General features: G+C 51.2%; 1 protein-coding gene across 1 annotated transcript in view; it reads right to left on the bottom strand.

Moving 5' to 3' along the window:
• The window catches only part of LOC307185079 (cytochrome P450 4F3-like), a gene marked incomplete at its 3' end in the record, with an annotated part of 69,265 nt that extends 64,644 nt beyond the window's left edge, over nt 1-4,621 (bottom strand). Inside the window, 1 exon segment of the mRNA XM_079918881.1 lies at nt 3,892-4,621. Within this exon segment, the coding sequence (XP_079775007.1) occupies nt 3,892-4,036 (145 nt within the window). The 5' untranslated portion in view covers nt 4,037-4,621.
• Nucleotides 4,622-12,834: the final 8,213 nt, after the last annotated feature.

Here is a 12,834-nt window from a genome sequence, read left to right as displayed (position 1 = left end):
AGCCCTCAGATGCTGCCACAGCACCCACTACCATGTGTTCCAGGCGGGCATCTGTGGTGCTGGTGACAGACCAGGCAATGTCAGGGTGGCAGAAAACGATAAGGAAGATGATGGGGCCCAGTCAGATCATAAGCCCCTGGGGGCAGGTGGCCACCAGCTGAGTTAAGTCCCTCAAGCCCTGCTCCATTGGGGGGACCTGCAGGCAAGGCAAGGGCCATCACTCTCCAGAAGGACCCTCTGCAGTGGACAGTGTGTGGGATTCTGCACAGATGGAGGGAATCGCTGCTTGCTCTCGCTCCTTCACTCTGGGGGAGGGTCCTGGAGCCTCTTCAAGTCCCAATGATGTATCCCAGGGCACAGGGAGAAGACACGCTCTCTGCCCACAGGGAGGATGACTTTAGCTCGAGAAAATGGAGTTTTCTCATCTTGGGAGTGGTTCCAGCCCCAGGGGCGGCCACAGGAGGAGATCCCCATGGAAAAGGTTTGTGGGTAGCCAGGTAACCTCAGGACTTGTTCCTGTGTTTTGGTCCCACATCCTTTCATGTTCTGGCCCATCCGCATAGCCTTCGGTTCTCTACATGGTAAAGGGTCTACGGTCCTGGGACCTTCCAGCCCTGGCAGACCCCAAGGGACACACGTGAACTCTGCCTATCAATCAGGACAGTCCTTCTCACCTATGAGCCCCTTCTGTTGGCGAGGCTCTGTGCATAGTGCAACCTGTCTACCTATCTATCTATCTATCTATCATCTATCTATCTAGTACATCCTGTCTATCTATCCATTTCTCATAGTACTATATCCTATCTATCTATCTATCTATCTAGTACATCCTGTCTAGACATTTCTCATAGTACTACATCCGAGCCATCCATCTATCTCTCCTGAACCCATGGACACTCCCATAAGTCATGTCAATTACAAATGAAACTGAGGCCATATCCCCCAAAAGGGGAAGAAGGGAGGGTTGGTTTCTGGTGAGGCATCCCTTCCCGTCCTTCAGGACACCCCATCCAAGCCCCGGGGTGTTCCAGGTAGGTGAACATAAGTCTTTTTCACCTTTGTACCCTGCTCCCTCCTCCCTGAGGACCCTGAGGCACTTGATGAGATCAGTCCAAAGAGGGAGAGGGACTCAGCCAGGGTCACACAGGAAGAGAGACTGTAGGAGAGAGGAGCGATTGAGACCAACCTCTACAGTCAAGCCCTTGGAGGGAGAATCAGAACTGTGGGAACTTTGTAATGTTCCCGCTGCTTCCAGGGCTCTCTGAGAACATCCCAAGACCCATAATCTCAGGCAAACTTTACGATGAGCTTGGGACATACCGTTCTGTGACAAGCTGGTCTGGGGGAGGAGGGGAGAGGAGCTGGACGCTCCTGCCTTTGGCCTTGGATAACAAAGGGAAGTGACTGCGAGTTACCCAGGCCTCCACCACAACATTATCAAACATTTGCTAAATGCCTTCTGTATGTCAGCCCCTGGGCTGGGCCACTGTAGATATCGTGTCTGTCCCCAGAACTGCCATCTAGTGGGAGAGATGGATAATAAACAAATAATTGAACAATTATCTATTTAAGCATGAGCAGGGCTAAGCCATAGGTCAGGGTCTGGGGGCGGTGGGGGTCAAGGGAGGCTTAGAGAAGGTAATTATACTTGAGTTGAAAATGGATAAGGAGGAATCCACTGGGTAACCGCAGGAAGGAAAGTGCTTCCAGGCAAAAGAGAAACACAAGCAAAAGCCCTGCGGTGGGAAGGGCTTGGTTCATTGAGGAGATAAAGCAGAAGTTCAGAGTGACCATGACATGCACAAGGCTGAGGAGGACAGCCGGGATGAGCCAGAAAACATTTAGTCTTTATCTTCAGAGCAATAAGGAGTCAGTGAACAGTTTTCAGCCAAAAAGTGGCATGATCTAAACTGAATTTCAGAAATATCTCTCCAGGGCTAAAGGGAGAGTGGATAAGAGGGTACAACAGTGGCAATGAAGAGACCAGAGAGTAGGCTGGGAGAGGCTTCCTGGAGGAAGATGATGGTGGATGGAGCCATGGGTGACAGAAGATGCAGAGAGGTGACACTGAGGAGAGATTTGGGGGGCAGCACATTAGGACCAGATGCATGGGTGAGAGGAACAGGCAGGCTCAGGGGCCACAAAGTATGGGATGTGGGCAACTGGAAGGATGGACTAGACTGAGGGCAGGGGCAGGGTTGGGAGGGAGACATGAGTTCAGATTCTGACCAAGGAATGAAGTGTTTATAAGACCCCCCACATGAGGAGAGGAGGAAGGAGCTGGATGCATAACCTTGGGCTCAGGAGAGAAGTGAACTTGGAATTCACTTACGGAGGGAACTGATGGTCCACTTAGGAGTTGGAGCTCTGGGTAAGGAGATGGCCTCAGGATAGAGAGAAGAAGGAGAAGGGGTTAGGATGCTGGGGCTTTCCCCACATGCAAAGGTGGAGCAAAGGGGCAGCCGAGAGGAAAAGGAGGTTCCAGGAGGAAAGGGTGGTCCACAAGCTCAGAGAGCTGCTGGGAGGTGGATGAGATGGGGCCCAACGGAGTCCATGGGATTTGGAGACCTAGAAGTCACAGCCATCATGCAGGAGCATGATGGAGGTGGGGACCAGACTGGAGCAGGTAGAGCAAGCAGAGAAAGGGAGGCAATGAGCAAAAGCATCTCTGTGCACAAGGAGACAGCAGCTCAGCCAGACCAGAGGTTTTGTGCAGAATGAAGTCCGTTGGAAATAGGCAGGTGGGGATGTACATGTCACCCCTCTGACCTGTTTTGTGACCTTCTCTCGTATCACCGTGGATAAGAGATCAGAGGACATGAAGGGTTGAGCTCACACAAGGTAAAGCTTTTCCAAAGAGCCATGAAGGAAAGCCCAAGTGGCAAGAGACTTCAGCCCATGTGCAAAGGATGAGAAACTAAGCTAGATGTATCCAAGGAAGTAGGATGGAAAGGAAGCCGTTAAACTGGGGTGTAGAGGGGACTGGACATCCTGGCAGGGTCTAGGACAGGAGAGGAGGGAAAAAAAGAAGATGGAAGGAAGAGGGGCTGTGGTCAGAGAATGTAGCCCTCAGATCAATGGCTTTGGAGGTGGTGCCTTTATGGGTGATGACAAAATCTTAAGTGTGATTGTGGATTGTGGCAAAAAGGAGGTTGATGCAGCACAGAGGAAGGGCCTCTGGGGCTGAGGTTAAGAAAGTGGGCCAGAAGCCTCCGCCCAGGAATTTTGGCCATAAGGGCAGAGTGATTCCTTCTGAAAGGGGGAGTGGTTCACCTTTATCCAAATTGGGCAGTGGGGCTCACTGATATGTCTTGGGCGTGGAAGGCAAGATTAAAAAAAGGAAGGTGCCTGAGGAAGGGGAGGAGGAGAGACTGCCCACACGTCTCCTCCAACCCAGCTGTGCCCCCACGCGGGGAAGATGGGGTGGAGGTCTTAGTTAATTCTTGTGGGGAAGCAGAAGCCCACAGAGGAGCAGACACTGGCCTGAGGCCAACAGAGATGTGCCAGGCAGGGAACAGACCTCAGACAGTGGCCCTGAGGAGGCCTCAAGATGAGCAGCGGGGACTGTGAGGCTACCAGGGGACCCAGCTCTCTGCAGCCCACCCAGAGATCCCCTCAGATGTGCACTAATGTGGGGAAGACAGGCGGGAACATGACCCCAAACAGGCTTGGGGTGAGGAAAGGTAAGAACAAGAAAAGCATTGGGCATAGAGTGAACAGAGAGGACAGGATTGGACCCAGTGGGGGAGTGAGGCAAGAGGTCTCCCTCACTTCTCTACCATCCTAGACCCCAGCCCAATCCCAGACCCCCAGGTCCCTGAGCCCCATTCCTGAACCCTCAGGAAATCCATCCACCCTGATCCCCCAGACCGTCCTGCTATCCACACTCACCAGGCCCAGGTGACCCCAAAACCAGTTCCCTTTTGGGGGCTGCGGGAAACATTGGAGGCGGCGAGAATTGCTGTAGCAGGTGTAGGTCAAGGCCAGGTTGCAGGCCAGGAGCCTGGAGGCCCCGACCAGCAGCAGGAGTAGCCATGGGGAGGCTGCCAAGGACCCGAGTCCCAGCCAGGACAGGCTCAGCTGCAGCATCCTGTAGGGCAGACTCGGTGGAGGGTGAGCTCCTGAAGGTGAGGAAAGGGGCGCTGATGGTGAGCTGTGAGGCAGAGACACATAGAGGGACAGGAACAAGGGAGTGAGGGGCAGGGATGGTGAGTGCTGGGGACAGGGCAAGAAGGGCTCAGAGAAGGCAGACAAGGTCTGGGAGAGGGGAGGGAGACCCAGAGGGGGAGGGAGGGGAGGGGGAGGGGGAGAGGGAGAGAAGAGAAAGAAAGAAAAAAAGGAAGAAAGAAAGAAAGGAGGAAAGAAAGAAAGGAAGGAAGAGACGCATGAAGAAATGCCCAAACTGAATCAGTGGTGAATCAATGGAAGGTTGTCAGGGGCTCCAATTACGAGGAAACCATCATCCCTGGGGCCGGCTCTCTCCCGGAAGCCACCCTGTCTAGGGCAGCATACACTTCCTGCCCCAGGCCAGAATCCTCAGCCCCGCCAACACTAGCCTGGCACCTTCTGTCAGAGCAGCTTGTCCATCACAACTTCTTCTGCCCTCCTCCTGGGAGGCCTTTTCCCTGGTCCGACCTCTGAACTGAGGGAGGCTGGGCTTGGCCGAGTCAGCCAATCCCTGCACGCCTGGCTGCCTCCTCCTCGCCTGGCGTCTGCCCAAGACTTAAAACCCGAGGCTGCAGGCCAGAGAGGAACCAGCTCAGGGTCACATGGCGCAGACACTGCGCTCTCAGGACTCAGCACCTCCCACATGGGTTTGTTGGGGGATGGGCAAAGATGACCCTGCGCCCCCAAGTTTACAGCCAGCCCTGCCCTTCCAAGGCCAGGGTGTGACAAGTAAAATCATGAATGTTCAGGTGGCAGGTGAGCAGGACCTTGCCCAGTCTTGTCCCCAAACATCTCCAGGGCTCCTCTCCATGTGTGGGCCGGGAAGACGTCATGCACCATCTCTCAGCACAGAATTGGGAAGCTCAGAGGCGTGAAGCCTCTGCCCTCCAGAGCACACAGCCTGGAAGGTGTTCAAGTCCTTCCTCCAAGCAGCCCAGGGCCTAGGTCGAGACATGACTGCTGAAGCAGGAAGAGAGAAACCAGCCTGGCTGGGGGTTACCTGCGTCAGATTCAGGGGATAAAGGGTCCAATCGGAAGAGGGCACCTGGAGGCATGAGGGGTAAGGCTGCAAGGGGCCGAGAGAGAGAACAGGGTCCATACAGGGGAGGGCAGAGCTGGGAGATCCTGAGTGGGCATCCTCACTGTGACTGTGGGCTGTGCCGACCCTCTCCGGGCTCAGCCTTCCCACCTGGGAAATGGGAACAAGGACAAAAGGGAACACATCACATCCAGATCGTGCTCCCAAATTTCCCTGTAAAGTGGCCTCAGCCCCCATGAGGTCTCCTCGTGGTCAGGCTCCAAGATGAGGGTGAGTTTGAAGGATGGAGCTGCTGAATGAGAGGATTCGGACAGTCTTCCTGCAACAAATACAATGTTGGGGAAAATGCCTAAATTTCCCCCCACCACCCCCACCCCCACCCCCACCCCACATTCCCTCCAGCAAGTTTGGGTGCGCTGCCCGAGATTCTTTCCCTCCTCTGCTGAGTTGGATCCACCTGCTGACAGGTCCATCCAGAGAAGAGCCAGGGGCGGGGCTAGGTAGGTGAGAGACAGCAGGGCTAGCCAGATAGAGGTCGGGAGAAGCAGAGGGAAAGAAGAAGAAACAGAGGTCCAGAGAGGTGCAATAACTCCCTCCAGCCACACGGAGAAGTAATTCAACAAGACAGCACTAGTGAAAGTGAATCCTGGCATAGGATGGGTGCTCATTACGTGTTTAGGGAAGAAAGGGACCTTTATAGCCATGAACGCTAAGAACCAGCCCCTCAAAATGTGGTCCTCAGACCAGCAGCATTGGCTTTACCAGCAGCATCTAGGAGATGCAGAACTGGGGGCTCCAACCCGCAAAGGGGATGGCTGCAATTTTCTGCCCTTGTCCCCAATAAGAGGAGGAGCTTATTTCTCTTCTCCTTGAATCTCGACTGGCCTGTTACTGCTTAACTAACATTGTGTGGTCAGGCGGTGCCATGCTAGTTATGGGCCTCGAGGAGGACCTGGTGGCTTAAGTTTACATTTGCTCTTCAAACACTCCCCCTTAGAACCCAGTCGCCATGCGATAAGGAAGCCCAAGCCCCATGAAAAAGCTCTGACCAACAGCCCCAGCTGATCTCTCAGCCAACAGCTAGTGTCAATTGCCACCCACGTGAGGGAGCCACCTGGATGGTCCAGCACAGCTGAGCCTCCAGATGACCACAGCCCTGGGTGACATCACATGGTACAAAAGAACCATCCATCTGAGCTCAGTCGACATGCAGAATCATAAGAAAAAATAGTCACTGTTTTAAGTCACTGAGTTTTGCGGGCTGTTCATTACAAAGTGACAGATCATTGCCGCAGGATTATACCTACCGAATCAGAATTTATGTTTTAACCAGATCCCAGAGATTCCTGTGCTTGTTAAAGTTTGAGAGTCACTGCTTTAAGAGACCTGAGTCAGGCTCTGCAAGGTATCTTAGGAAAATTTACCCTGTCTGTTCCCTCAGTCTTTTCATTTGTAAAATGAGGAGAAAAATCTGTACTTGCCAGGTCTCTGTGGCTATGTGTTTATTGAGCATCTACTATGTTCCAGGCACAATTCTAGATGCTAGAATGAAGCAGTAAGCACAGCAGACATCCTCTCTTCTGTCAAGGGGCTCCTCTAAGGGGGAGAAGGGCAATGATCAGATAAATGATCAAGAATGTACCAGACAGTGATAGGGACATGAGGGCTTCCAGGAGGAGGTGACCTTTGAGAGGGACCCAACTGAAGAGGGAGAGTGGACTGTGTGGTTGAAAGGGCCCCATGGTCACGGGGTGAAGTGCCCAGAAGTAGACACAAGCAAGCCTGTCCTTGTTCTTTCAACACCCACACTGTGTCTGCAGTTGCTGAGTCCTTGGGAGAAACAGCTAAGGTGACAAAATTTGGTCCAACATTCAATCCAGAAGCAGGTGTTGAAGATTCCTTCATCATGGCCAAGAACTCAAAACCCAGCAGGCCTCTGGGGCCACCGGAGGGCAGGATCCATCACCCGGGTCTCCCAGCTTTCTGGATCAGATGGTAGAAGGGTAAAGGGAGACAGCATGGGGGGCGGGAAGCCTCAGGTGGGGACACTCTGTTCTGTGCCTGAGGAGGCTGGACTGTCCCCAATGGTTTCTCATCAAACAAGGAACATCTCAAATGCCAAATCACACAAGCCTGGCTTATGGAATGTCCTCCAGCCAGTGTTGGAAGGAGGGAAGCCTCTCACCCCCTGCCCCTTCTCCAGGGGTTGTTCTACCCGCCATCCACAGCCAGGCAGTGGGCAAAGCTGTGCCAGCCTGGCGGGGGCAGTCACTGTGAGTCACCAGACTTGGGCACAGCCCACCACCCCTCTGAACCTCACTCTTCACATCCATAAAATGGGCTGATAAAACCTCACATCGGGGCTTCCCTGGCGGTCCAGTGATTAAGAGTCCATACTCCCACAGCAGGGGGCACAGGTTCAATCCCTGGTTGGGGAACTAAGATCCTGCATGCCATGCAACATGGCCAAAAGAATAAATAAATAACCTCACAGAGAGTTGCAAGAGTCTTACCAGACACAGGCAGAGAGAGTAGGGGAAAGTACCTTTCAAAATGGTATGTGAGTAGAGGTTCAATTATAAACAAAACTTGTAAACGTGTATGCGTGCACATGTTTGTATATGCATTGAAAAAATCCAGTAGAATCCACACAACACAGTGGAATTGGAGGAAGTAGAATTGGAGTCTCTAATGCATTTTTCATCCACACTGAGCTGCTATAACTTCTATCACTAAAGCACAATTTTAAAAAGAAATAAGGATTTGGCACAGTGAGGGGCACATAGCTGGCACACAAAACAGATGAGCAGTTCTTATTTGGTGTCACCGTAAAGACACACCTCCCAGGAGTCAGCCTGGAGTCTCTCTGGAAGAAGCATGCAGGCTGCCTGATGGCTGGAGTTTCACCTTTCCTTCCTCGGCTGTTGGGAAGGAACAAGTTCTGGATTCAGCAGAACTGAGTTCAAATCCAAGTGCTGCCACTCACTAGCTATGTGACCTTGGGCAAGTCAATTGCCCTCTCTAAGCCTCATGTCCTTCTCTGTAAATGGAGAAGTGGATTTATACCACCCAGGTAGTTCATTCCTCAGCAACAAAACTGTGCTTGACCAACTACTCTGTACCAGGCACACTGCTAGAACTCAGGACATGGGATAAACAAGATAGACAAGGTCTCTGGATTGTTGTGCTCATGTCTGATGAGGGAAGCCAAAAGGAAATAAGACCAAGTCGGATGGTGGTAGTAATGAAGGAAATTAACAGAGTGAGACATGCTAGAAAGTGACCAAGGAGGCTGCTCTGGACGGGGCAATCTGGGAGGCCCTCCCTGAGGAGGTTACCTTTGAGCAGAAACCTGAATGACAGGGAAAAGTGGGTCATCAATAAAGACTGTCCCCTGAAGCCATGCCAGGACTGTAAAGACCCAGCACAGAGTGGGGCACACATGTTCGTTCTTAAACATGTTCATTCTTACTTCTGTCCTTAAATGTGCTGAGATAATCAGGGCTGGTGGGGGCAGCAGGAACCAACCATACTGGAGACCCATAGTGGCTGATGAAATCTGACCCAACTCTCAGCCCCAAAGCAGGTTTGAGATCAACAACAGACAGGCCCCTGAGGCCACATTGAAGGCAGGAACAGCTGGCAGAGTTGCCAGATTCCTGGCCCAGGTGGCAGATCAAACAAACTGGTTTGGGAGCCAGAAAGCCTGGAGGAAACTTAGGAAAAGTACAGAGGACACACACAGCTAGGAAAAACCACTAGGGTGTATTATTGTAGGCAATGTAATCATTAATAGTCTCCTTCCTCCCCTTCCTCCTCCTCATCTTCATACTCCTCTGTCCCCCTCTGTTTATTGGGTGATGATTGTTCACAAAAACTAGCCTGACCACCAAGGACCACCCCAAGCCACAGTAGGGAGGCTTGGAGAACGGACCATTGGGAAGTATACTGCTATAAAAAAAAGACCATTTAGGGCTTCCCTGGTGGCACAGTGGTTGAGAGTCCGCCTGCCGATGCAGGGGACACGGGTTCGTGCCCTGGTCCGGGAAGATCCCACATGCCGCGGAGCGGCTGGGCCCGTGAGCCATGGCCGCTGAGCCTGCGCGTCCGGAGCCTGTGTTCCGCAACGGGAGAGGCCACAACAGTGAGAAAAAAGACCATTTGTCCCCCTCTCCTCCCCAAGTGGTAGATTAAAGATAGCAGCAAACTGTTTGCTGCCCCTCTCCTTAAGAGATTGTGATGATTATTTTTTTTGTTTGTCAACTAGGCTAGACTATAGTACCCAGTTATTTAGTTAAACACTTACCTAGGTGTTGCTGAGAAAGTGTTTTGTAGATATAGTTAACATCTACAGTCAGTTGATTTTAAGTAAAGGAGTAAATTATACTCCTTTACTTAAATGTAAATTGGCCTAATGCAATCAGTTTGAAGGCCTTAAGAGCAAAAATTGAGGTCTCCCAGAGAAGAAATTCTGCCTCAAGACTGCAGCATGAACTCCTGCCTGAGTTTCAAGCTGTCCTACAGATTTCAGACTTGACAGCCCTCCCAGAATTGCATGAGCCAATCCTTAAAATAAATATCTGTATTATATATCTTAAGATAAATATATAAATCTCAAGACATAAATTTACAGATAAGATTTATATCATAGAGAAATCTTAAGATAAATATATATGTATAAACAGAGGATGGATAGATGATAGATGTAAATAGATATAGATAGATAGATAGATGATAGATGCTGTTCATTCTGTTTCTCTGAAGAAGCCAGACTGATACAGAGGTAAAGTCTAATTCCCCTCTCCTTGAACCTGATCTGTCCTCAGTGACTTTGGGGACTTGGGAGTCTAGATCATAAGAAGCCTTGCAGCTTCCTTCAAGTCCTCTTGGAATACACCCTCTTGGACCCAGCTGCCATGTTAAGAGGAAACCCAAGCCACCCCACTGGAGAGGCACTACGCTGAGAGGAACTGAGGCCCCCAGCCAATAGCCATTACCAAATTGCTATCTTGGAAGTGGATCTTCAGCTGCTCCAGTGGAGCCCTATCCAAATTATAAGTTTGTAAGCAAACTAAAGTTGGTCATTTTAAACTACTAAACTTTCTGGGAGTTCATTATACAATAAAAGTTCACAAACAGATATATTTCCCAATATATTTGGAGTCCTCAAAAAATAGTTATGTGTGCATAATGTTTGTACATACATTGAAAATGCTCGTATACACAATTTTTTAAAACTAAAAAGACATCACACCAAACTGCTGGGCTGGGGGTTGGGGAGCAGAAGCCGAGTGGAACTTTTTCCCAGGTAATATTTGGAGAGAGAGAGAGAGAGAGAGGAGATAAATAATAAAGTGCTTACAACAACATTCCCTGACACAAGGTCAGCACCAAGCCTGGTGTTTGCCATTATTTCTCTTATTTTATGACAGAATGAGGACATGGGCACCAGGCATGAGCTTCGGGTCCCTCTGGTGCACACATCAGGGACCTTACTGGCTGTTTACAGGCCCCACCCCGTTCATTCCCACAGCCCTTAGCAAGGAGAAGGCTCCCAGGAGGGGAGAAAGCACTGGGTTTGGGGTCAGAAAGCCCAGTCAAAGCTCACCTTTGCCCACTCTCCAGCTGTGTGACCTTGGGCAAGCAACTAGCCCTCTCTGAGCCTCATCTCCTTCTTGGTAAAAAGGGCATAAGACTAGGTCTATAGGAATTAGAGAAGTGAACCCATGTATGTGTCTTAGTTTGTGTTCCCTGGAAGTAAATTCTGATGCAAGGATTCGAGTGATAATACTTTATTTGGAGGTGTCCCTGAGAAAAGAAATCAACTGTAAATTGTTTCCTTGGGAGGTGATTCCAGGAAATGCTAGTAAGATAGTGGGGAAATGAGACAGAAAAGGGAAGGCAGCAGGTAAAAGGTGTTTTATCAAGGAAGTTCCCACCGTGGGCACCTGGGGCTCAGTCCCTCTGGGAGATAGCAGAGAACATGCACCCACCAGTCCTCCATCAGGGCTGCTTCCAAGGGCATTATTTCTCCAGAATGTCCTGCCTGCTGCAAGCAGAAGGGAGGGAGGTTTGGACAGCAGCTCCTGCGATGAACACAGCCTGATGTGGACAGTGACAGTCATTTGGTGAGTGAGAGTCTCCTCTCCTCTCTTCCCAACACACCCATCCACACACAGCCACACACACATGCACACACTGATGCATGCACACACAATCTCACACACAGCACACATGTACTCACACAATCACACACATTTTGACTCTTACATACACACACTCACATACTTGCACACACATGCATGCTCACATATTCACCCAAATGCACCCCAACATACCAAGTCACACAAGACTGAGCGTGCACACACGCTCACACACACACACGCCGAACTAGTGGAGACCAGATGCCTTAGAGCCTGTAGTTCCCGGGCCCTCCTCCCTTCCTCCCTGTCTCTTTCATTCACCATCACAGCCTTTAGCGGAAAGTCGATCTACATTACAAGCATGATGATCCTGTAAAATCCACATGACAGGGGAGAACGGAGGTGCAGAGAGGAGCAGTCACGTGCCGAGCCCACGGCTAATAAGGTGCAGAGCCGGAGTTTGAACCCACATGTGTCGCCTCCCAAGGCAAAGTTATTTTTGCTGGTGTCTGATGGAGTTGCAAGGGAAGGTGGGGTGGGGAGAGGCCGGTACAATGTTTAGGGAATGATGCGCGCTTGGAGACCCTGAGTCCGGACGAAGATGTGGAAGAGGCAGCATCGGCAAGAGCCGGGTGACTCCTGTAAGGCCAGGGATCGCACGTTTCCCACTCAGTCCGCGAGCAGCTTCGGACAGGGGATTCCGGCCGACGATCCCACCACGCGCCACCTGGGGGCGCCCCAGGATCGGCATCCTAGGTTTGCCTTATCTCCTCCACGCCCCCCCAACCCTACCCCATCCCTGCGGACACCCTCTTCTGGGCAAAGAGGGGCTAGGGATCCAGCCAGGACGAGGAGCCCGAGAGATGGGGTAGGAAAGAACTCAGGGCCCCCTCTGAGGTCCCAAGGATATCGCTGTAGGACCTTAGGTGAGTCATTTCACTGTGGGGAACTCAGTTTCCCCCTCTGTTAAATGAGATAGTGACAGTACCCATTTCATGATAAGAGTTCCCTTGAGAATTAAATGAGAATATCTGGGAAGGGCACACAGGAAGCATTCAATCGATTCATATCTCATTATTAACTCTGGAGACCCCTGGGGCTTGGTCCTTAAACCCCTCCTCTGTATACACACACACACACACACACACACACACACACACACACACACACACCCCAGATGATCTCACCCAGTCCTGAGGCTTTTAAAACAACATGTAAACACTGAGCCTCCCCAGATGTACATCACCAGCCCTGAACTCTCTCCCAAGTTCAGGACCCATCTATCCACCCGCCAGCCTGACATCTCCAGCTCCTCCTGGCTCAAACTAACAGGCTGATCTCACCCCCACCTCACTCCCCCCACCCACCAAAAAAAAAAAAACACCACTTACTCCATTTGGGATTCTCCATCTCAACTGATAGTGTTTCCATCTTTCCAGGTGCTCAGACCCAAACATGGGGTCCTCCCATCCTCCCAAACCCCAC

Source organism: Stenella coeruleoalba (assembly GCF_951394435.1).
Source record: "Stenella coeruleoalba genome assembly, chromosome: 3".
In the NCBI taxonomy this organism is placed as follows: domain Eukaryota; kingdom Metazoa; phylum Chordata; class Mammalia; order Artiodactyla; family Delphinidae; genus Stenella; species Stenella coeruleoalba.
The sequence above is the reverse complement of the archived record's forward strand: the minus strand, read 5'-3'. Positions and strand labels throughout refer to the sequence as shown.